This window comes from Vicia villosa, linkage group LG1 (assembly GCF_029867415.1).
Source record: "Vicia villosa cultivar HV-30 ecotype Madison, WI linkage group LG1, Vvil1.0, whole genome shotgun sequence".
NCBI lineage: Eukaryota > Viridiplantae > Streptophyta > Magnoliopsida > Fabales > Fabaceae > Vicia > Vicia villosa.
This window is the reverse complement of record NC_081180.1, coordinates 22,369,722-22,395,550: the sequence shown is the minus strand read 5'-3', so window position 1 is coordinate 22,395,550 and position 25,829 is coordinate 22,369,722. Positions and strand designations below refer to the sequence as shown.

The following is a 25,829-nucleotide window of genomic DNA, read 5'->3' as shown; positions in this document are numbered from 1 at the left end:
TAAGGGAAATTAAAAAATGCCTAATTTTTAGGGTAATGTATTTTTACAAATAAGGTAATTATTACAAATAAGGCAGTTATTACAAATATAGAGAAGTATACATTTATTGGAATATATTTATATATATTTATGCATTTATTTTTATTATGATACAAATAAAGTATACTACTAAATTAGAAGTGATGCTTGATATTAATTTAAGATTTTAATTCAAATAAAATTAATATTGTATTAAGAATCTAAAATTTAAAAAAATCAATTAATCTAAATAATTTATTGTACAGTAAAAGATTAACTTTTTATTAAAAATATAACAATGATTTTCGAAAAATAATATTAACACAATATATATTTGGAGAGAGAAAAGCGGCTCACATATATAACTAGAATTTAAGTAGAAATTAGACTTGAGAGAAACCTGAATGGACCAAAAGCTCATATAATGTGTCATAATGTAAATAATTTTTACTCTATAAATAAATAAATAAAACTAATATTGTATTAAGAATCTAAAATTTAAAAAAATCAATTAATCTAAAAAATTTATTGTAAAAGATTAACTTTATATTAAAAATATAACAATGGTTTTAGAAAAATAATAGTATTAACACATGTAATGTGTTAATGTAAATAATGTGTCATAATGTAAATAAGTAGAAATTAGAAACCTGAATGGACCAAAAGCTCATATAATGTGTCATAATGTAAATAATTTTTACTCTATAAATAAATAAAAGGCCATTATTACCTATATAAAAAAGGCCTAAATATATTTTTATATAGAAAACTTAGTACTTTCTGATATCAACGGCAACAGAATATCAAATACTTTAAGGAAAATAAATAATCTCAAAATTTGTTTAGTAAGTGTGTAAAATGTTAAAAGAAATAAAATATAAATTAATAAAAGAATATTTTAAATGAGGTGTCATTAAATATAGTATTGTTGGTTAAAATTTGTTTTTATTGTTTAAATTTTAAGTAATCAAATATTTGAGGCTTAGGTTATCCCATAATTTTTTATGGTAATTTATCTATTTAAAATGAGAATTTTTAAAGAACTCTTATGCCTTCTTAAAATTTTTAACGAAAATTCTAAAATATGAATCTCTAAAACAATTTTTTTTTAAATCAGAGAGATTTCGCATATGTATCTTCGAATCAACCTCATAATTTAAGTTCATGAGATTTTCAGAGATGCATATTCGAACCTGTTTTGAGTATATATTTGGTGCTGACATAATCTCTCATGCTTCATTTTCATTAAATTCATTATGTTTCATTCACAAAATCAACAAATCCTTCACTATGAACAAGTTACTACTGAAGCAAGTTTTTCTGATACTTTGACGGAGTAAGTGTTACCGAAGCAAGTTTTTCTTCTACTCATTTCAACAAGTTTTCAAAAGCTCTGATTTTGAGTAAGTTTCTCCTAATCATTTGTTGTACATTGCATGTATGTAATAGGTAGTTTATTATCATTTAAAATTATTAGATAGAAATTTAATTTGGAAAAATATGGTTGTTTTAGTCATTATTGATAGTTTTTTTTGGGGCATTTAGGGAAAGAACACGCATCTGTACAACAATGATTATTCGTAGGGGTGTTCGAATGTGCGTATCAGAAATCCCCTATAAGGAATTTTTGGATATGTCAATCCGAAATATTACCTAAGTTTTATTTTTTTCAAATTTATTTCATTGTTTCATTGCGTTTTTAATTAATGTTATTTTTTTCAGGATTATGACTGAGAACCCTATATTGAGATTTGACAGGCCAAGTTAGACAACATATGCTCGCCATAAGAGAGCTGAACAGTTTAGAAGGGTCCCGAGGATCCGCCTGGCTGATGCGACATCGTCTCGAGATACAGGGGTTAATGGGTAGGGATCTGAAGCGGAACAGGTTCAGACATAGGCTGCTCCTGATACGCAGGCCGCACAACTACGTGCAGCAATGAGGCAGGATGCCGAGAGGTCTATCCAAGAAGACCCTAAGACACGTCCCTTTTGAGAAATTACGTCACCCACATCGCTTCGCATGTTTGGGCAAGAGAGGTATTTTTGTTTACAATTTTTCATTTAATATTTCACACAAATAATGTTATTTAGATGATGATGTAATTAAGGGAAATTAAAAAATGCCTATTTTTTAGGGTAATGTATTTTTACAAATAAGGTAATTATTACAAATAAGGCAGTTATTACAAATATAGAGAAGTATACATTTATTGGAATATATTTATATATATTTATGCATTTATTTTTATTATGATACAAATAAAGTATACTACTAAATTAGAAGTGATGCTTGATATTAATTTAAGATTTTAATTCAAATAAAATTAATATTGTATTAAGAATCTAAAATTTAAAAAAATCAATTAATCTAAATAATTTATTGTAAAGGATTACCTTTATATTAAAAATATAACAATGGTTTTAGAAAAATAATATTAACACAATATATATTTGGAGAGAGAAAAGCGGCTCACATATAACTAGAATTTAAGTAGAAATTAGACTTGAGAGAAACCTGAATGGACCAAAAGCTCATATAATGTGTCATAATGTAAATAATTTTTACTCTATAAATAAATAAAAGGCCATTATTACCTATATAAAAAAGGCCTAAATATATTTTTATATAGAAAACTTTAGTACTTTCTGATATCAACGGCAACAGAATATCAAATACTTTAAGGAAAATAAATAATCTCAAAATTTGTTTAGTAAGTCTGTAAAATGTTAAGAGAAATAAAATCTAAATTAATAAAAGAATATTTTAAATGAGGTGTCATTAAATATACTATTGTTGGTTAAAATTTGTTTTTATCTGTTTATATTTTAAGTAATCAAATATTTGAGGCTTAGGTTATCCCATAATTTTTTATGGGTAATTTATCTATTTAACAATGAGAATTTTTTAAAGTACTTTAAGCCTTCTTAAAGATTTTTGACGAAAATTCTAAAATATGAATCATTAAAACAATATTTTTTTTTTTCAAAATCAGAGGGATTTCGCATTTGTATTTCCGAATCAACCTCATAATTTAAGTTCATGGGATTTTCAAAGATGCATATTCGAATATGTTTTGAATATATATTTGGCGCAGACATAATCCCTCATGCTTCATTTTCATTGAATACATTCCGTTTCATTCACAAAATCTTCAAATCCTTCACTATAAACAAGTTACTGAAGCAAGTTTTTCTGATACTTTGACGGAGTAAGTGTTACCGAAGCAAGTTTTTCTTCTACTCATTTCAACAATTTTTCAAAAGCTCCGATTTTGAGTAAGTTTTTCCTAATCATTTGTTGTACTTGCATGTATGTAATAGGTAGTTTATTATCATTCAAAATTATTAGATAGAAATTTAATTTGGAAAATATAGTTGTTTTAGTCATTATTGAAATTTTTTTGGGGGGCATCTGGGGAAAGAACACGCATCTGTACAACAATGGTTATTCGTAAGGGTGTTCGAATGTGCATATCAGAAATCTCCTCTAAAGAATTTTTGGATATGTTAATCTGAAATATTACCTAAGTTTTATTTTTTTCAAATTTATTTCATTGTTTCATTGCGTTTTTAATTAATGTTATTTTTTTCAAGATTATGATTGAGAATCCTATATTGAGATTTGGCAGGCCAAGCTAGACAGCATCCGCTCGACGTAAGAGAGCTGAACAGTTTAGAAGGGTCCCGAGGATCCGCCTGGTTGATGTGTCATCGTCTCGAGATCACGGAGATAATGAGTAGGGACCCGAAGCGGAACAGGTTTAAACACAGGCTGCTCCTGATACGCAGGCCGCACGGCTACGTCCAGCAATAATGTAGAATGCCGAGAGGTCTGTCCAAGAGGACCCTATGGCACGTCCCTTTTGATAAATTATGACACCCATATCGCTTCACATGTTTGGGCAAGAGAGGTATTTTTGTTTACAATTTTTCATTTAATATTTCACACACAAATATTTTAATGACTAACATTGATACTAATTTTTATTTTTACAGGAAAGACCAACCCTAAAGTCCGTGAACCACGCGCAAAAAATAGTTGATCTTGTTCAGCCTCGGGAGGATTGGTTTAGGGAGGCCATCCTTGGCTCCGGGCTTGCCGGACTATGTTGTTCCGGTTCTGAGAATATCAGCTACGACATGCTGGGGCATTTTGCGAGAGATGGCACAAGGAAACCTCATCTTTCCACTTTCCTGTTGGGGAGATGATGATCACATTAAATGACTTCGTATACCTGTTACAACTTCCTATTACAGAGAGATTACTTAACCACTCTCAGATCAGTTGTAACGATGCAATTGAATGGATGGTCGAATATTTGCGAGCTCAGCCAGAACAGGATTTTAACTAGTGTGCTTCAACTAATGGAACTCATGACAAGTTCTCTTTCTTGCCGACATTATATGAAGAGCGCCTAAATGCGGCAGAAACATCCGTAAGCGAGGAAAGTGATTTTTTTTTGTTCAGTACCAGCGTGCTTGTGTTTTACGGTGTTACTTCATGTTCTTGGTTGGCACGTCTATTTTGTGGACAAAAGTGCAACCTACGTGAATGTTGCATACCTCCAGTACTTATTTGATTTGGATTCAATTAGCGAGTGGAACTGGGGGTCGGCTGTTTGGTATACATATACCAAAAATTGAATGAAGCTTCTAACTTGGAGGACAAGGCAGTTGACAGGCTAAATGCTTGTGCTTTATGGTGTTACTTTGTGTTCTTGGTTGAATTACCCCACCCTTATTATGATAATTTTTAAAATTAATTCATCATATTCACTCTGTGTCGGTCAAAGGATACAATAAGATTGACCCAATACGGAGGTTAATGCAAGACTCCACCCATTCAAATTGACAGACAAGTGTACCTTCGCTAATGAGCCACATACAAAATAGACATCACTCCCATCTCAACCGTTGGAATTCATCCTTAGGCCTCTCACACAAGGTGCCACATTCATCCGGGGCAATTCTAACAATCGTTCTGATATTAGTATGACTCTACGTCACACCAAGGTATAACTCATTACACACTTGTAAGTTTCTCCTATATGACTTCATTGACTTGAGTGTTGGAGTGTTAATCTTGTAGGTGCCCTCTAGCTGTTCACTAGAACTTCCACCATCGTGTTAGAGACTTTCCATGATGGACTTCACCAACTTATCACCAATTTTCTATTCCACATACAAAAAAGTCACACCGTTTGTGAGAATCGTCTCTTGCTTATCACAAAGTTTCACGTCACAATTTTCAAGAAAACTTTAATTTCCAACCGTCTCTCTCATCTTGAGTAAAAGGTCTAATTTTGCAATAATCTCATGGTCAAGTACTCAAGTGTCAAAATAACTCATACCAAGCAAAGAAGAACATCCTCTTTTATACATTTATAAAAATCATTGTAAGTCGAAAATGATATATATATATATATATATATATATATATATATATATATATATATATATATATATATATATATATATATATATATATATATATATATATATATATAGGGGACATATCAAATGAGAACTTTGGTTATTATGAGAACTGAGAACTTTTAATAACAACCATACGATTTAAAATCAATGGTCAGATATGCATTTATGTGATATGTATTTAAGCCAGAATCTATCTACTCCCTCTGGTCTCATTTATAAGCAAAAATTTAATTTTTAGATTCATTCAACAATCAATGTATTTAGTCTATTATTAGACTAAATACATTGACTGTTGAATGAATCTAAAAATTAAATGTTTGCTTATAATTGAGACCGGAGGGAGTATTAATTATTGTATCTTAAAATTTGAGTGAAATCTGAGACATTAAATTTAAATCGTATGGTTATTATTAAAAGTTCTCAGTTCTCATAATAACCAAAGTTCTCATTTGATACGTCCATATATATATATATATATATATATATATATATATATATATATATATATATATATATATATGGGGAAGGATATTCTTACTCCAAGAGTAAGTTATCAAGACTTGTTCCACATCTTGACCATTAATTCTTCTCAATTTAATGGTTAAAATTAATGAGTATTATTTTCTCTCTACAATTAATTGCTTATTAATTTTAGCAATTAGATTGAATATATATATATGAGGATGGTTAGATTGACTCCAAGATACTCCAAATCATAATCATTGATTGTCATTAATCCAACGGTTTTAATTAAAGTTTTATATAAAAAAAATATTTCCAAAAATAATTAGATTAAATGATCAATTAAACCCGTTAGATTAATAAAAATCAATGGTTAAGATTTGGAGTAAGTGTTGAACACTTACTCTTAGAGTATATATATATATATATATATATATATATATATATATATATATATATATATATATATATATATATATATATATATATATATATATATATATATATATATATATATATATTTTCAAATACTTGTATATCTGATATAAAATTCAACAGTAAGAACAGAGCCGTCTTTGAGGGTGTGCAAGGCGACCTACAGCACAAGGCCTCACATTTTTTCATGTTTAAGCTATGGCAAAAAGGGCCTCCAGTTATATATTTCACTGCTAATTTACGATTAAATAGGGCCCCTTAACAAATTTTCACGATTTAATTAAAAATAACTTCAACTTCTTACACAGGGCCTCTCAAAAGTTTGAGACGTAAGAATATTTTTTAAACTAACAATAGAAAATTTGAGATGATATGTGTCTAAAGTTAAAACCTGAATTTTTATTTGAATGATACTTTAAAGTTTTAAAGTTAAATAGTACTTTCGTAACAGCTGTTCGAAGCATAAAATCTTAATCTTCTGTTACTCTCTCCCGTGATAGGAAGGTAATTAATAAGTGACACTATAATGTGGCCCGTACAAGTTTGGCACATCCATTTAGATCCAAAGTTGCAAATCTAGTGGTGGATTTTTAGAAAAAAATCTAATGAACCAAAATAATTAAATAATATATTTAAATTTTAATAAAAAATATACTCAAGCCGTTTTCTTTCATAATACCATCATATTTTACGTATGAATGTAAAGTCGTAAGTAGGTTTTCTTTTTCTTTTATTTTTGAACACGTTGCACTATGATGTGTCCTATACAAGTTTAGTACATCCACTTAGAATCATAGTTGCAAACTCACCGGCCAAAAGGAAATAAACATGTGAAGAAATTGGCTAGGTTGTAAGACCATCTCCAATGGTAGTTCCTTCTAATAAGTTCTCCACCTAGACATGCCACATCATAGTACCATTGCATTGCAATGCAACTATGAAAAAATTGTGGTACCCAATCAAATTAGTTTATGAGGTAAAGTTGTGGGCCCAATAATAACTTTTTAGAATTATACAATTAAAATAAAAATTATAAAAATTATTTTAAGATGATGTGGCTAGTGGGACCCATAAAGAACCCAAAAATGGGTTGCACCATTGGAGATGCTCTAAGCATGTCAAGTTCAAATTGTTGTCGTTCGACCAAAACTAATGGGCCATTTGGAATGACAAAACGTGAGCTACTTCATGACCAATAAAGTATATTCAAAGTATCCAAAGCATGATGGTGTGGTATCCTAACAATACAACCTTAAAATGATTCATGGTCCTATCCATCCTAGTATTGAATGCTATTACCCTATACCATGTTTAAATTTCATTACAAATACAATTAGAAAACACAACTACCACCCTCAAATTCCATTACGGCCAAAAAGGCAAAGATGATCCCACTAAAAACACCATACTCATCATAGCATTAAAGCCAAATAACATAAACCACACTTAATGTATCACTAAATAGATTAAGTAATGTGTAATTGAAATATTAAATAATTATTTAAATAGACATATGAGTTGAAAAAATTATTAAATAGTTTGACATAATTATTAAATAGATGAAATAATATTAAATATTTAATTATTATTTGGTATTTAGAAAACTATTTTACCATTAATTAAGTTGAAATATTTTTACGTAATACATTTAATTATGCTTCAAATGTTAGATAATTTTTTAAATATGAAATAATAAGTTCTTAATTATGCTTGAAACATTAAATATTTAAAATATTTAATAAATTAATTATTTAATAAACTAAATAGTTTAATTTAAAGGATTTTTTAACTATTATTTCAACAATTTAATGTATTAAAATAATAATTTTATCAAATACTTTAACTATTTAATATATGAACCATTAATATTTAAACTATTAATTTATTAAATAATTAAATTATTTAATATTTCAATTATTAATATTTCAACTATTAATTAATGATAAAATAGTTTATTTAATATCAATAGTTGAAGTATTAAATAATTTATTAAATATTAATAGTTTATGAAATATTTATATTTAAACTAATTTATTAAATAGTAATAAAATAATATCATTAATTAATAGACATATTATTAAATAAACTAATTAATAAATTATTTCATCAATTAATATACTATTTTGCTAAATATTTAATAAATTAATTATTTAATAAATTAAATAGTTTGATTTATTTTAACTATCAATATTTCAACTATTTTGTTTATTAAATAATTATATTTTTAATAAATAATTTGTACCTAACATGATTCGAACTTGAGACCTTGAGATATGAAATAATTTCTTCATTATACTTTAAACATTAAATATTTAAAATATTTAATAAATTAATTATTTAATAAACTAAATATTTTAATTTAAAGGATTTTTTTAACTATTATTTCAACTATTTAATTTATTAAAATAATAATTTTATCAAATATTTTAACTATTTAATATTTCAACTTAAACTATTAGTTTATTAAATAATTAAATTGTTTAATATTTCAATTATTAATATTTAAACTATTAATTAATGATAAAATAGTGTATTTAATATCAATAGTTGAAGTATTAAATAATTTATTAAATTTTAATAGTTTATGAAATATTTATATTTCAACTAATTTATTAAATAGTAATAAAATATTAATATCATTAATTAATAGACATATTAATAATTAAACTAATTAACAAATTATTTCTTTAATTAAATACTCCCTCCGTTCCTTTTTAAGTGTCGTTTTAGAAGAATTTTTTTGTTCCTATTTAAGTGTCGTTTTGTAATTTAATGTTATAATTTGTCAATTATACCCTTATTTTCTCAATAACTCCACCTCACATTTTTCAATTAGTTATTGAAAAAAAAGAGTGTATGAATGAATTTATTTGGAAAGAGAAAAATAAATAAGGGTATGATAGGAAAAGTAACTCTAACAATCCACTATCTTGGTTGAAGAACTTTTTGCTAAAATGACACTTTAAAAGTAACGGTGAGAGTACTATTTTACTAAATATTTAATAAAGTAATTATTTAGTAAATTAAATAGTTTGATTTATTTTAACTATTAATATTTCAACTATTTTGTTTATTAAATAATTGTTTATTATAATAAGCAATTTGTACCTAACAGGATTCGAACCTAAGACCTTGAGATGAGCAAACTCTCAAGACCCAAGCGTTTCACTGCTATACCACACACACAAAATTGAAATGACACTTTGAATGACAAAAAAAGCATAAAGGAATTCTTTTGCAGGTCGCTAGCAGCATAAACAATCAAAATGACACTTTGAATACCTCTTATAAGTTGCTCATCCATTAAGGATTGTACGATCCACGACACACTGCCAACAATTAGGATTTCATTGAAAACTATTCGAAGTACCCAAGTGCTTTAAGGAAGAGGAAACATCATCATCAACTAGCATAGAGACATGTGTCACTCGTTCACAACAAAACATTATCAATATCGAGAAATGCATTAAATGTAATTATTTTTTTATGAGAGTGATGTCCCATCAAAGGCTTCTGCTTCCCCGATCTAGTGGCCAAGATGAAATACGTATGGCAAACCCTCACCTTGCAAAGTAAAGACAATGGAATTGGGGTAATTGGTATGGGCTGTTCGCAGGGCTAAAAAGAAAGATGCCCAATGACACAACATAAGCAATCAAGCACATAGAACATGCATACCATATTATCCTTGGATACCATATTATCCTTGGAGATTGGCTATTCCACCCATACTAACTGTCAAAATATATCTTATGGTTGGTCGTGATTCACACTTTCAGTTGCCAATAGTTTTTCCTATTTAAATATGGTAAGTGCATCATTCTTCAGGTATTCAAATTTATACATCATTTCCCCCTCTCTTGTTGACTTGAGCGTTGGACTTGAAGTGTTAACCTTACAGGTCAACCCTCTTTCTATTGCATCAGAAGTTTAAAACCTCCGCAACAAACTCGGCTTCCTTGTTTACTGATCAATTCTAGTTCCATCACCAAATAGATCTCTTACGATTTAATTAGAGGTTTTGTGTTTGAATCCAACCCTAAACACAAAACGATAATTTATACTCGTTCTTTGGAGTTACGCGCAGAGAATATCCGACTTATAAAAAAACCTAACTCATTCTATATTCATATACATAACCAATTAACTCACTTGGAGAAGCCATCAAACCATTACCAATTATCTCTGAAAAACTTGGAGAAGCCATCAAACCATTACCAATTATTCTTCTCTTAAACTATTTCAATTGTTAATTGCAGAAGAAACGCAATTAATGGATAGCTATGTCAATTACCGACAATAATAATTGGTCAAGTTGTCTTGTTATCTACTAGTACTTTAACAAACAGAGGACTCCATAATTAGTCAATAATAATTGAAGTTAAAATGAATAAGCAATTAATAACAACGTGGAACAACACTCTCTCCATTGGTTTCCTCCACCTAACGGTTGGATTAAGTGTAACGTTGACGCGGGATTTAATAGCAATAGAGGCACGACAAACAGAGGATGGTGTCTTAGAGATAATTTCGGTAACTTTATTACAGCAGGGGTTGCGTGGGATTCAAGTAACCTTTTGGTTATTGAGGCGGAAGCTTTAGCCCTTAAGGAAACTATTCAAAGTGTTGCTATGTTACATCTTGATCGGGTTATTTTTGAAAGTGACTCTATTAAAGTGATTCAAGCTTGTCAATCTGTTACTGCAGGAAATTCTGAATTTTATTCTATAGTTAGCGATATTAAGATGTTACTTCATAATTTTTCCAACTTTGAGGTAAAGTTTGTCAAATGTCAAGCGAATATGGTTGCTCACTCGTTAGCAAAGACGGCCAATTCTTGGGCTAGACGTAGTACTCTTCATGTAATTCCTCCTTGTATTGAACTTTTGATTATGAATGAAAAATCATAGTTTTGCTTTGTTAAAAAAAAAGATGAATAAGCAATTGAGCAACTTAATTTGTGGTACGAAATGTAGGGTTCAACTGGAGAGAAAAGCTACGACGTTGAATTAAATGGATATACTATATCTAAACGTGCAATTTCCAAAGTTTATTTTTCATCATTAGATACTACAGTACTACTACTGCGGCCTGATTTATAAGTAAAAATTCTTTTTTTAGGTTCATTGAATAATGAATGTATCTAGTCTACATAAAAGACAAGATACATTCATTATTCAATGAACCTAAAAACAGAATCTTTGCTTATAAATAAGGCCGGACTCCGACCTTATTTATAAGTAAAAATTCTGTTTTTAGGTTCATTGAATAATGAATGTATCTTGTCTACATAAAAGACAAGATACATTCATTATTAAATGAACCTAAAAACAGAATCTTTGCTTATAAATAAGGTCGGAGGGAGTACATATTTCTAAGGTTAATGAATTTAGGTTAATGAATTTGAGAAGCAGATTTGACTTTTATTTAAGTACTACAGTTACACATCCAAACGAGGGTACAGTTGTTTTTGTGCTAAGAGTGTACCACGGACTAATTTCAAGCATTCCCCAAGTTGAGGTACATTATTGAGGTACTTAAATGAAAGTGTCAATGATTTGGAGTGAGGTGTGGTACCGATACTAGGAGTTGTATCGTCTATGTGTGCTGTGTTCTATTCATTAGTGAGCAGCAAGATTAAATTTGTTTTGCTTTTGTTTTGCTAGTGTAGTAGTTGGGTGACTCAATTGATTTTTGTACTTTCTTGTTGTGTTTCCTTGTTCTTTTTAGAAAGACATGTTATTTATTAGATAATCTTGGCACGTATTAGATAATCTTGGCACGTATTGTTTTTTAAAAATTATATTTTAAAAAAAAAGCCAAAACAAACGGGCTTTATGGGTCTGTTTGTTTTACCTTTTTTTTTAAATAATTTTTATAATGTTAAATTTTTGTGTAAAATAATTTTATAAAGAAGCTTTTTATAAAAGTTTTAAATAAAAATTTGGTTTGAATAGTTATTCTTAAAATGTGATTTTAGGTATTTTATCTGAGAAAAAAATTTGGATATCAAAATTTTAAAAAATCACTTAATTTTGAAGCTATTTCAAATAAATTTTCATAAAAACCATTTTTGAAATACAACTTTTTAAAAAAATTGTGATTTGACTAGATTTTGATATTCAATAATGTATTTTATGTTATAGGATGTTAAAATAAATGTTTTATTTTAGAAAAAACGAATATAAAAAAACTTGTAATATTTTAGAAAACGGTTTTGAAAAATCTATTTTCAAAAATAAAATAAAAAATTATTTTTTTAAAGCTGAAACAAACTTACCCTAATAATCATTTAGCTTTTTAAAATAAATCATACTATAAACTTTACTATTCTAAATGGGTCCTTACTAAACTTTAAAATAAATCATTTGTTCTTACTATTCTAAATGGGTCCTTACTAAACTTTAAAATAAATCATTTAACAAATGATTCTTCAATGGGTCCTTACTTTTACTATTCTAATTAATCTTTTTCTGTTTAATTTTTCAATGAAAAGTAACTTGATGACTTAATAGGGGTGTTCGCGGTGCGGTTTGGTTCGGTTTTGAGCATAAAAGTCATCCTAACCGCGAGATAAAAATGCATGCGGTTCGGTTTGGTTCGGTTAATTTTTAAAAAGTCATCCAAACCAAACCAAACCAAATCAATACGGTTAGGATCGGTTCGGTGGGCTGCGGTTTACACCATAAAATAAAAATGTACTGAAATGAAAAAAAGAAAGAAAATAATTCATTCTTCCATACATATATTACATATATTACAATACCATAAAAAATAAGTTTTTCATACTAATTACACCAAAATAACTACCATATACCATACAAGTATCACTATCATATATTTTACCGTACCATACCATGTATTTTACATATACTACATACTAAATTAGTAATATAACTCCAGTTTTTCATACTACATACTATATAAAGTTTTTCATACTAATAAACTATATACTACATATACACGTATCAGATAACTTCAGATCTAGATATTAATACAACATTACAACTTCAAGACTAAATATTATCAGTACTACATATACACCAAATGCGTCTCTAGAATGAGTGAGAGAGAAATCAGAGAATGAAGTTGAAATGTTCAATAGGAAGGAAGAATGAAGGAATAGTGAGTCACGTGACGTGAGTATACAATATTGCAATTGGATTGGAAATATAATAAATTAATTATAGAAATTCAAAAGTTTAGTTAAATATGCGGTTTGGTTCGGTTTGGTTCGGTTTTGTGAAATGAAAACCGCAAACCGAACCGAACCGTGCGGTTCAGCCTAAAAATCATCCAAAACCATCCAAATCAAACGCGGTTTTTGCGATTTTCGGTTTGGATTGGTTCGGTTTGCGGTTTTCCTTTTGGATTGGTTCGGATATGATCACCCCTACTTAATATATACTTGTGGATTGAATTGACCCAAATTTCTCTCAATTATATTTATTTGGACTTTGAGCATGGCTACAATACTAAGATGGACCATCATAGTTGACAAAGAGATAAATCGAATAAGTAAATTTAGAAATAACTTATTTTATCTAAAAATTTAAGATGTTAAATATATAGATTTTTGCACTTACATATTATTTAAATTTGGATGAATATATCATTAAATTTAAAGTAGTTTGAAATACAACAATATCTAATTTTAGTTTTGACAATAATAAGATATCAATATGTAAAAGATGTAAGAGAATAATTGTATCATCTAACATTTCTTACTTGTATAGAAAATAACTATTACAATATAATAAATTGATGCTCTAGTAGAACGCGTAGAAACGAACTATAGATTTTCTCTTTAGAATAAGGAGTGAATTTAGCATCATTTGGTATCATCGGAAACCATAATTTTAATATGATAAATCTAACGTAACTTTGTCTAGCATCAGTACAACTTACCTTAGGTTCTAGTTTTACGGTACCTAATGTTCTAGTTAACACTATAAAAATTCAACTTTTCTTCATGCTATGATATATCCTCTAAAGACCAAATTGGTAACCTGTGAAATCTCATCCTCTTGTTGTCAAACTATGAAAGTTTAGTCAAGTATTGATTGATAGCTTTCAATTTCAACAATGATTCCTTTTTTCTTTAAACGATTTTGCAAATGAGGAACTTTGTGGATTTCTTAACTAATGTAAAAAGTGTTAAGTATGGATATGAAAAGTTGAACTATTATCCTAACAAATGCATAAACATAAGGTAGCAATAAAAAAAGATAAAATGTGTAAAATAACTTGATTGATTAATAAGATGTTGTTGAAATTTTCCAAAATGTGGTATTTTTATAGGAAAATATCCTACTGGCCATAACATTGTGGCCTACACTTGCCTCATTCAGTTATTTATGTAGGTAGTATGTGATTGTTCCCTCTATTTATATGATACATAACATTCCACAGTTGGTATATTTGTAGTAGTGTGTTCTATTGACTCCTCTATGAGTGTTTAATTTTAATAACTCGTAGGTCCACAACCATATATTTATCTAGATTGACTTATATTTCCCTCTATGTGAGATGATACCCTAAGAATTTTCCAATCTTTAAGGTATGTTTGGATTGGTGGTAAGGGATGGAATGAAATAGAATGAAGTGGTAAGTAATTAGATTCTATTGTTTGAATTTGCAAATAGTGGATGGAATGTAATGGAATATGATGGAATCTATTTCATCCCATTCTATCTTTTCCTCCATTTTTGTCCATCCAATTTGGGGTGTATGTGATGGAATGTGATATTTTAATAAAATAACCTAACAATGAAGTGAGATCTATATTCCATTCTGCTCCGCTCTATTCCATTCCGTTCTATTCCATTCCGTTATATTCTATCAATTCAAACATACCCTAAGCCAAATGCGCACTTATCAGGGTTCAAGTGCATGTCGTGTCTCTTAACTTCACTAAAGATGACCTCCAAATGGGTCGTATGATTAGCTTTCTCACTAGAATTCACAATCATATCGTCTAACATGTTGCATATGTGATTTCTGAAGACTTTATTCATCATTCTATGGTAATATGGCTTTGCATTCTTGAGACTGAAGGACATTACTACTTTCTGACATCTGTTATGAAACTTGTTTTACTATTGTCGTTATGGTCCGTCGAGATCTGGTTGTAGCCTAAGCATACATGTTATCTTTAAACTTATGTAGAATCAAACAAATAATATAAAAAAAAACAAATTCAATATATTTTTTATTTATGATAAATCATTTTAATAATATTAAAAGAAACAAATAAATAATATGCTATCTTTAAAAGGAAAAATAATTCAAGAATCCTAACACAAAATTATATTTTTTATGGTATCTTAAAAAATTATTAAATATTGAGTCAAAAATAAAAATTATTAAATATAGTAATACTATTCTTATTTTTGAAGTTTACTTTTAAAAATGATTTTTTACAATTTTACATATTTTTTTATAAAATATTATTTTATATTTTACCTTTTTATTATAATTTTAAGTCAAATTTTTAAAAATCACTTAAATTTGAAATTATTTTAAATAATTATTTTTGAAATTATTTAAAAAAATATAAAATATTTTTAATAATATATATTTATGTCAAGGTGACTGGATGTAATTTATTAGTATATGTATTTAAATAAACTTAAATTGCTAATCTAAGGTTCAACTCTTGGCAGCATCATTTTATTAACAAATTGTTTATATTTATAAATAAATAAAAAATTAAAAAATATATATTATTGGATGTCAAAATTAATTTATAATTTATTATTTATTAAAATAAATGACAAAAACTTTGACTATTTAAAAAAAATCATAAAAATCATTTTTTTTAATATAAAAAAAAATGTATTTGTTTAAAGACAAAACAAACTGGTCAGGTCCAGGTCCAGTGTCATACATTGAGAATCCAAAGGAGTGTGATTGAGCTAGCTACTACCAGACGCGATCATATTTTTCCCAATCCGAACAAACACACACCCTTTTCTTCAATCAGGTAAACTCATCATCTTTTCTGTTAATTCTCTAACTACCCTTTCATTATTTACTCTGATTCTTTGATTTTCTTTAGGGATATCATAACGTTTATCATTCTCTTCTATAAAGTTCGAGACTTCGCAGGTTTTCATAATCTTGAGAGGTTTATGCCATGGAAAATAATTTATTGGGTCAACAACTAGTTGGATCAGATATACATGGATTCCACACATTGCAAGGTTCATACCTCACTCTTAGTCTTTTGATTATTCAAGTTTCAATTTTTATAAATTTTTTCATATCGGTTTCTCTCTGCTTACCAGCTGTTTGTGTTTTGGTTGCTTAGACAAAATGGTTTTTTTTTTTTAATCTGTAAAACAACTTTAAGAGTTTTCTGGTGTCAAATTATTATAAGTGTCAGTGTCTGTGCTTTATATGTAGAAATCCATTCTTTTTAATATCAGGTTTGGAGTATGATGTTCCCTTTTTATTCTTCTCACTGCAAATGTTAACTGTAGTTCTGATTACCTTGTCATTGATAAATATTAAATCGTCTCCGTTTATATTTTGGTCTGAATTTTTTATTTTGTTTTTTATGTTCTAGACCTGGATGTTGCAAGCATTATGGAGGAGGCAAAAATGAGATGGCTTCGCCCTAATGAGATTCATGCCATGCTTTGTAATCGAAAGTATTTCACTATCAATGTCAAGCCAATGAATTTGCCCAAAAGTAATTATCTGTTGCTATTAGTAATAATCTGATAGTTGTGCAGAAAATATGCATCGTTTTCATATAATGTTTCTTGTCTATCATATTTGTTCTTGTCTTTGTAGTCTCTATTTCTTAATTTCTATAATACAGTTTACCTGCAGAAAGCAGAAAGCAGTCTGTGATAATTACTATTACTATTTTGTGTATGACAGGTGGTACTATTGTATTATTTGACCGTAAGATGCTTCGGAATTTTAGAAAAGATGGACACAACTGGAAAAAGAAAAAGGATGGAAAAACTGTTAAGGAAGCTCATGAGCACTTAAAAGTGAGGATTTTCATTTTATTGAGTGTTTATATTTGCGTTAATTTAAAGTTTATCATATCAACTAGCAAGTTGTATTCAGTTTCTTCAAAATATTATACATGGATGTTATTTGATCTATTTAATGTGCTATCTCTGCTTTGTATGTTCTACAGTTTTCGCACAATGATTCGATCACATATGTATCATTGTTAATTGTTTCTGGTTAATATTTGAAGAATAGATTATGTTTCTTCTCTTAATCTCACCATTCATCAGATAAGATGTTTATTTTGCATGATAACATTTCCTTCATCCATTTTTTGCTATTATTGATTCTGATTATAGATTTGAGTGATAATGTCGTATCATATCTGATTTCTGATCATTCTTTTCTTTTCTTCATCAATCAGGTTGGTAATGAAGAAAGGATCCATGTATATTATGCACATGGTCAAGATAACCCAAACTTTGTCCGTAGATGTTATTGGCTGCTTGATAAGTATGTAAACCAATTGTTAACTTAACTATTAATCCCTGGCTCCAACATGTCATTCATTTCCACATTTCTGAATTATATTTTAGAAATGGTGCTTCTCAACTTCTTGTACATAATGGTTTGAGAATATAATTAATTGATTAGAATAACTTTGCATAAAATAATGTGACTTACAATTGTTTGCACCATCTTTTTTTCAGGAGTCTGGAACACATTGTCCTAGTTCATTACCGTGAAACACGGGAGGTTTGTGTAAATCACTTGCTTTTCCTTCCAAAAAGTCTAAATTTACTTCAAAACCCTAACTTATATATGCCACTGTATATATTGTTTTAGCTGATAGAAAGACCATATATGTATGCTGTCATTAGTCAGTTTGTAACTCATTGGTTCTTGGGTTGGTAACTAGCAATTTGAACATGTATGGACTCTGGATACACCAATAATCAACTCCCATATTATTTTTTTACAGCAAAAATGTAATTTCAATCTGTCTGGTTGGAAATTTAATTTGTTCTGTGTGTGCCGTGCGTAGTCTCTTTTGTTTTTGGGTGTTAAGAAGCAGCTTGATCTGTAGGCTTAACAGATTTGATGATTGATATAAGCTTCAAAATTTGATTAATACTACAAGTAGAATAACCATTTTATTTTAGGTCTCAAGCTTTGTCTTATTTCATGTATTGATGATAGTTTCTTAATTAAAATAATTTTATATTACGAAAATTATTTATGAGCTTATTTTTGTTTATAAACTCATAAACGTTGCTATATTTCCCCCCTATAAGTGATTCTAGGGAAGTTTATTCAAACTATCTTAAAATGTTGACTTAACCATCATTAGTTCATGGCGGAATAGTCTGCATTAGTATAGTTTTATTTTATGTGCACGCCATTATCAAAACCTGTTTTTTTTAACTGCTAATACGACACGGCTCTTTAAAAGAACTGAAGGTTGTTTCTTGCTACAGTATTAAAAAGGGATGTATAATTATGTATATCCCACTCACTGTATCATTATATTATGTTGAAATTTGTGTCGATTTCACCTTCCAGTCATTTGAAAGTTTTAGTTCTTAAGTTTTCTCGATAAACATAAAACATACTTTTGGAAGGATGCCTACCTAACTCATCATGCTAGGATGTTCTTACTTGATTTCTATTTGTGTACGACACTTAAAAGCCATATTTATATTTAGACATAAATCAATGCTTAACTTGCCGTTTATGCTTTAAAACTTGATTCTGAGAATGAACCAAACATTGCTTTGTAACCTTTTTGAATCGTGGTTCATGATGCAGTTTCAAGGATCTCCCATCACTCCAGTAAATTCAAACTCTACTTCTGCCTCTGACCCAACCGCACCATGGATTTTGTCGGAAGAAATAGATTCAGGGACCAAAACTGCATATGCTGGTGGTGAGAAATAACTTTTAAAATATTGCAGTATTTTTACTTATAAATCATATTTCTGAAAGTTGAAATGTCAACGAAATGGGGCGGAGGCAGGGAATACCCCCTCGATCTCTTTTCTGGTTCCTCATATTCCTCTTTTCCGTCCCTGTCCCCCATGTTGATCCCCGTCCCCATGCTTGCGGATCCCCATGAATTTCCATGGCGACCCGGAAGCAGAAAATTGAGCAAAAAGGCTGCTTTTAGTTTACACAACTTATTATTTAATAATGAAAACAAAACCTGTATATCTTTTGGATAAGTCAAGAGTCAAAACAGTTTTCTTTAAAGTTTTGCCAGCTTTTTGTTTATCTAAAAAAAAGACTAAAAAGACAAATTTTGCTAGTTTTCTCTAAAATCTTGCTTCTGCTTGATGGAAACTAAAGAATTTTCTTGCAATATTCTCATAGACATATTGGTTAATTTTTCTCCCTATCCTCGTTTCCACATATCCCATAATGAAGCAGTCTCTGCAAGGATCCCATATCAGTACTATTATGACATTCATTTGAAACAATTATATTCTATGTTCAGAAAAAAGAAAATGTCCCATGTGTATATAAGATAATTGCACATAAATGCCTTCCAACACATTTGTTCTGCTCATATTACCAAAGAAGCAGAATATATATGTTTTTTTCTGCTCAAATTGCTGATGCCTAGATTAAATGGGAAAATATACTAAATGAACTGTTTACAACATTATGCTTTTTTTTTTCTTTTCAAATGGATACCACAACTGTCTTTACTGGACAAGATATATATTAAACTTCTTTCTGTTTTGGAGATGAACAGATATTAATAACAATATAACAGTCAAAAGTCATGAACTGAGGCTTCATGAGCTTAATACACTTGAATGGGATGAGCTAGTTGTTGGGAATGATCTTAACACCTCAACTGTACCTAATGGAGGTAAATGGTGATTGGTTATGCTTCAACACAACCAGTTAGATACATGTTTGGAAAGCATCGTATTCATTTATTTTTTATAATTTTGAATTATCTTTTTTCAGGAAAAATTCCATATTTTGATCAACAAAATCAATGTTTACCGAATGACAGTTCTGGCAATGTAAGAAAAGCTTGTTTCTTCTTCAATTTATATTCTTCTCCTTTGCTTCTTGTTTCTGTTTTTTTCCTTTCTTTTTTCTGGAGATTCTCGTCATGTGGCTGCTGTTGTAATATACATATGACTTTTCCCACCAGGTAGCCAGCAATGCATCTGCCGAAGTTTGTTCTTCCAATATTTCAACTCAGCCAATTCCAGGGAGCTACAGTGTTCCATTCAATTTTCCAGAAAGTGTTACTCTTCAGACAATTGACAATCAAGGAAATCGAAATGAACCGAGGAACCATCACATCCCTTCAAGTGGCGTTGATTCCTTAAACACTTTGATCAATGACAGATTGCAAAGTCAAAACAGCTTTGGAATGTGGGTGAACCAAATCATGTCTGATTCCCCTTGTTCAGTTGATGATCTTGGATCCTCAGTTTCATCCGTTGACAAACCGTATTCATCTGTGGTAGTGGATAATCAACAACTTTCCCTTCCAGAACAAATATTTAATCTCACCGATGTGTTCCCTGCATGGGTGTCTTCCACAGAGAAATCAAAGGTTTCCATTTCCTTTGTTTGTGTATCTATTTACTGGCAATTATATCTATAACAGTTGTGACTAATATACAAATCAATTTCTAGCTTCTAGTTGATTCCTTGGTCCTTTCATTCAATCTTACCTGTAGAGTTCCAAAGCTGTAAACTGTGGAATATAAGCTCCATGAAGAATATGCACATTTTAATGCGTACAATTTTGAAGCACCAACATAGACACTGACACGTCGGCACCTGTGTTACATATGTATATAAATCATTATAAAACTCAGTAAATACATGCTGTAACACCAATTTTCATATGTTTACTATCTATTATATTACGATTGTTGCTAAGCTTTCTAGGTTCCTTCACTTCTTGCAGATCGTAGTCACTGGACTTTTTCAAATAGACTATCTACACCTCTCAAAGTCCAATCTAACATGTGTCTGTGGTGATGAAGTCATTCCTGCAGAAATTGTTCAGGACGGGGTATACCGATGTTGGGTACCACCGCATCCTCCGGGATTCGTGAATCTCTACTTGAGCTTAGATGGCCATAATCCAATCAGCCAAGTTGTTAATTTTGAGTATCGTACTCCTATTTTGCACGATCCAGTTGCTTCTGTGGAAGAAAAGAACAACTGGGACGAATTTCAACTTCAGATGAGGCTTGCTTATTTGCTCTTTTCTAAACAGCTGAGTCTTGATGTCATCTCTAGTAAAGTATCATCTAGTAGATTAAAGGAGGCAAGAGAATTCTCCTTAAAGACGTCATTTATTTCCAATACCTGGCAATACTTACTGGAGTCAACTAAAGATCGCAAAATTCCATTTTCGCAAGCAAAAGATGCCCTGTTTGGAATTGCTTTGAAAAACAGATTAAAGGAATGGCTTTCGGAAAAAATTGTTTTAGGATGTAAGATTACTGAATATGATGCACAAGGCCAAAGTGTCATCCATTTGTGTGCAATTTTGGGATATACATGGGCGGTTACTTTATTTTCATGGTCAGGCTTGTCGCTAGATTTCCGGGATAAATTTGGATGGACTGCTCTTCATTGGGCCGCATATTACGGCAGGTATAATGCACAAACACCCCGATTGTTTAAACCTGTTAAAGATGTGTTATAAAAACCATTCATATGTCTTTTACCTAATTGCATATGTTTTTTGTAATAGTTGGGTTCATGACACCACACAATACCCTTTGTGAATTGTGACCACATTCGGCTAAAATTAGAGCTGTTCCATACTGTAACCACGCTGGTCTATAAAACCTTTTCTGACATGGTTTCAGTATCCAAGTTTTTTCGGTTTCTAGATAACTAGAAATTAACATAACCTATATGAATTTAGCATGTATTTAGGTAAACTAGGCTGCTGGAACTTTGAATGAAATATTTTGTTCTATCTTACTGTATTTGATATAAAAGTTGTGTCTTCAGGGAGAAAATGGTTGCAACTTTATTATCAGCTGGGGCAAAGCCAAATTTGGTCACAGATCCAACTCAGCAAAACCCTGGTGGATATACTGCCTCTGATCTTGCTCACACGAGGGGTTATGATGGCTTAGCAGCTTATCTTTCGGAAAAGTCTCTAGTTGAGCAATTCAATGACATGCGCATAGCTGGAAATATCAGTGGCTCGCTGGAAACTAGCACGGATGATGCAGTAAATTCCGAGAACCTTACCGAGGAGCAGCTCTACCTGAAAGATACATTGGCAGCTTACCGGACAGCCGCCGATGCAGCTGCACGCATCCAACAAGCATATAGGGAGCATTCCTTAAAGTTACAAACAGAGGCGGTTGAGTTTTCCAGTCCAGAAGCTGAAGCACGCAAAATAGTCGCAGCAATGAAGATTCAGCACGCCTTCCGCAATTTTGAGACCAAAAAAGTCATGGCTGCTGCTGCTCGCATACAATATAGATTCCGTACATGGAAGATTCGTAAAGATTTCCTCAACATGCGCCGTCAAGTTATCAAGATTCAAGTAAGAGCTAGAGCTACAGTTTCTGCCCCTCACCTTTACCAACAGTTCTTAGTAAAACATGTTATTTATTCGTCATTTCTTAAACTGATCAAGTGACCCAAAATTGATACCCTTTGGCATAAACATTAACATGACTTTTTTTCACCAAATACGGGCATAGTTTAGCTCATCATAGATCCTCTCGTCAGTCGGTTCATACAGCTGAATTTTAACAAATTAATTGATACAATGCAGGCTGCTTTCCGGTGCTTTCAACAACGGAAACATTATTGTAAAATTCTTTGGTCAGTTGGTGTGGTTGAGAAAGCAGTGCTACGTTGGCGTTTAAAGAGAAAAGGCTTCCGCGGGCTCCAGCTTAATACTGCAGAAGCAGAGGGAGATCAGAATCAGCAAAGTGACGCAGAAGAGGAATTCTTTAAAACTGGTAGGAAACAAGCTGAAGAACGAGTTGAGAGAAGTGTAATACGAGTGCAGGCTATGTTCCGTTCTAAAAAAGTGCAAGAAGATTACAGGAGGATGAAGTTGGCACTTAAGCAAGCAAAGGTAACATCTAATTTTTTATGTGATCAGTCATAGGAGTAGAAGGATTTGCTTTTGCGCCGCATGTGTTCTTACTTGTAGAATATTCCTTTGTGCAGATGGAACGGGAATACGAAAAGGTGATTAGTTCTGAAGTTGACATGGCAACCAAGAGATAGTTTAGTAAAGACATAGTTTAGCCAAAGTTTTTAGAAATGTGAAGGGAGGTTGAGGCCGTTCTTGTATATCAAATAGAGTTGTAAATTCCCTTCTTTAACATCCTAGAATGGATCATGTATGAAGTTTTCATGAGTGATTGGCCTCTCTATGCCGTCCCAAAGTTGAATAAACAGAATAGATAACACCAAAAAGCTTGGTGTGGCAATGGTAATGAGCTTCTCCATTTCCTAGCGCAAGGTTGCACCTCGAAAAACCAGAGCTGAAGCAACCAAAGATCAGTGACTCAGAAAATATTTCATATTTGTATTGATATAAAAGCTATTATTCCCCAACATATCTTAAATATTAGCCCGTGTGGAAAGACATTTTTACTTTTAGTGTAGTACAGACTACACATTACTATCTGTTATGGTATGCAAGTAGTGAGGGATACAATCGAATATTATTTAAAAGTAAATTTGAGGATTAAAATAAGTAATAATAAATGAAATATTTGAGGATGTGTTCATAATTTTTTAATGTTTTTTTTTCAATATATGTAACAATTTTGTGTTTCTCATCATTATGTTGAATGTGTCTCTGTGGATTGAGTGATAATTTGGATATTTAAAAACACAATCAACATTAACATTCTAGATGAAATTCTATTTTGCGTTAATTTATAATCTAGAAAAGTAATGAGTATGATATTTAAATGGCTTTTTTTTTTTTTGTAAAGGGTAGTGATTTTGTTAAAATTAATGTGTTGTAACTATCACAGACTTTAGTAAGAATTATGAGAGAATTGCAACCATCAAATTTTAATTATTGTCTTTATTTAGAGTTATGTTAGAGTTGTAACATTAAGATTGAGAGAACCAAGAGTCTTCATCTTAATTATCATCTTATTGTATTCTATGTCAGTTTTGATTCAAGCTTATATAAAGACTTTGTAATGCTAAGAAAGATATAGCAGTTGGTGGTGAATTCAATAAAATAGCAGTTTTAAAGCATATCTTTCACCAGTGGAAGTATAGTGAGAAAAATGTCATGTGCAGTTTTAAAGCATATCTTCCACCAGTGGAAGTATAGTGCAAAAATTGACTAAATCCAGTTTTCCTCTGCAGAATACTGCAACACCATAATTTATCACATACCACCTCTAGAATACCACCAACAGAGTGGTATCAGAGCTGCAGATCCTTGCAGCTGCAGCAAAAACAACAAAAGTTATGGCTTTTACAAACAACCCTTCCGCAACTTACAGCAATGTCAAAGTTCCTCTATTTGAAGGAGAGAACTATGATTTTTGGGCTGTTAAAATAGAGACTCTATTCACATCTTTGGATGTTCTAGAGTATGTCAAAAACGGATATGAAGAACCGGCACCAACGGAGGCTGAAAAATCAAAAGAAAAAGCTGAAGAATCAAGCCAACGACTTGAAGAGTTGAAGAAGAAGAAGATCACAAATGCTGGAGTTCTCGGAATGATTCAAAGAGGAGTCTCTCTATCCATTTTCCCAAGAATTATGAGAGGTAAAACATCGAAAGAAGTCTGGAGTATCCTACAACAAGAGTTTGAAGGAGACTCAAAGGTGCGAACTTTGAAGCTTCAATCTCTTAAGAGAGATTATGAAAATGAAAGGATGAAGGAGAACGAAAGCCTGAACGAATACTTCAACAGACTCTCCGAGTTGGTGAATCAGATGAAGTCGCATGGTGATACGATAGAAGATCGCAGAATTGTTGATAAAATTCTGATTAGTTTGACACCAAGATTTGACCCAATGGTGGGTGTGATAGAAGAAACCAAGGATCTATCAACCTTGACTGTTCAAGGGTTGATGGGGTCTTTGAGATCCTACGAGCAAAGGATGTTACGACATTCTGAAAAATCAATTGAGAGTGCCTTTCAATCTAAACTCAACATTCAGCCCAACAATGGTGAAAATAAGCCCCAAATACAAACTAGAGGTGAGTCTTCTAGAGGTGGCAGATTTGGAAGAGGCAGAGGTCGAAACTCACGTGGCAGATCTGGAAGAGGCGCAAATGGCGGAAGATGGAATGAAGCATCAAACAAATGGTGCAAAATTTGTTACAGCGGCACTCATGACGAGAAGGACTGTTGAAATAAAGGCAAACCACAATGTCACAATTGCAAGAGATTCGGGCACCTTCAAAAGGATTGTCGTCTTGCAAATCAGCAACGTGCTTCGTACGCAGAAGGAGAATCTGATGAAGGAAATTTGTTGTTTGCTTGTCAAAAAGCATTGCA

At 30.7% G+C, this 25,829-nt stretch overlaps 1 protein-coding gene across 3 annotated transcripts; it reads left to right on the top strand.

Annotated features, from left to right (window-relative positions):
- The first annotated feature begins 16,208 nt into the window (after positions 1-16,208).
- On the top strand, positions 16,209-24,077 carry LOC131631052 (calmodulin-binding transcription activator 5-like). Of its 3 annotated transcripts, none has more exons than XM_058901838.1 (14): positions 16,209-16,339; positions 16,465-16,559; positions 16,925-17,050; positions 17,245-17,360; positions 17,750-17,838; positions 18,036-18,081; positions 19,135-19,252; positions 20,081-20,200; positions 20,302-20,360; positions 20,495-20,905; positions 21,266-21,963; positions 22,330-22,876; positions 23,111-23,419; positions 23,515-24,077. In XM_058901838.1, the coding sequence occupies exons 2-14, from the start codon at positions 16,493-16,495 to the stop codon at positions 23,572-23,574; spliced, it is 2,766 nt and encodes a 921-aa protein (XP_058757821.1). In that variant the 5' UTR covers positions 16,209-16,339; positions 16,465-16,492; the 3' UTR covers positions 23,575-24,077. The 3 variants fall into 3 exon arrangements, with proteins under 3 accessions (XP_058757821.1, XP_058757803.1, XP_058757810.1); XM_058901820.1 differs by having other exon boundaries at positions 16,213-16,339; positions 16,450-16,559; XM_058901827.1 differs by having other exon boundaries at positions 16,216-16,339; positions 16,415-16,559.
- Positions 24,078-25,829: the final 1,752 nt, after the last annotated feature.

What these genes read in the sequence shown, in the direction of transcription:
- LOC131631052 (XM_058901838.1), top strand. Translation starts at nt 16,493, where the DNA reads ATGGAAAATAATTTATTGGGTCAACAACTAGTTGGATCAGATATACAT. An exon ending in TGGATTCCACACATTGCAAG is followed by an intron (nt 16,560 to 16,924) that starts GTTCATACCTCA and finishes TTTATGTTCTAG; the next exon opens with ACCTGGATGTTGCAAGCATT. An exon ending in GTCAAGTTATCAAGATTCAA is followed by an intron (nt 22,877 to 23,110) that starts GTAAGAGCTAGA and finishes GATACAATGCAG; the next exon opens with GCTGCTTTCCGGTGCTTTCA.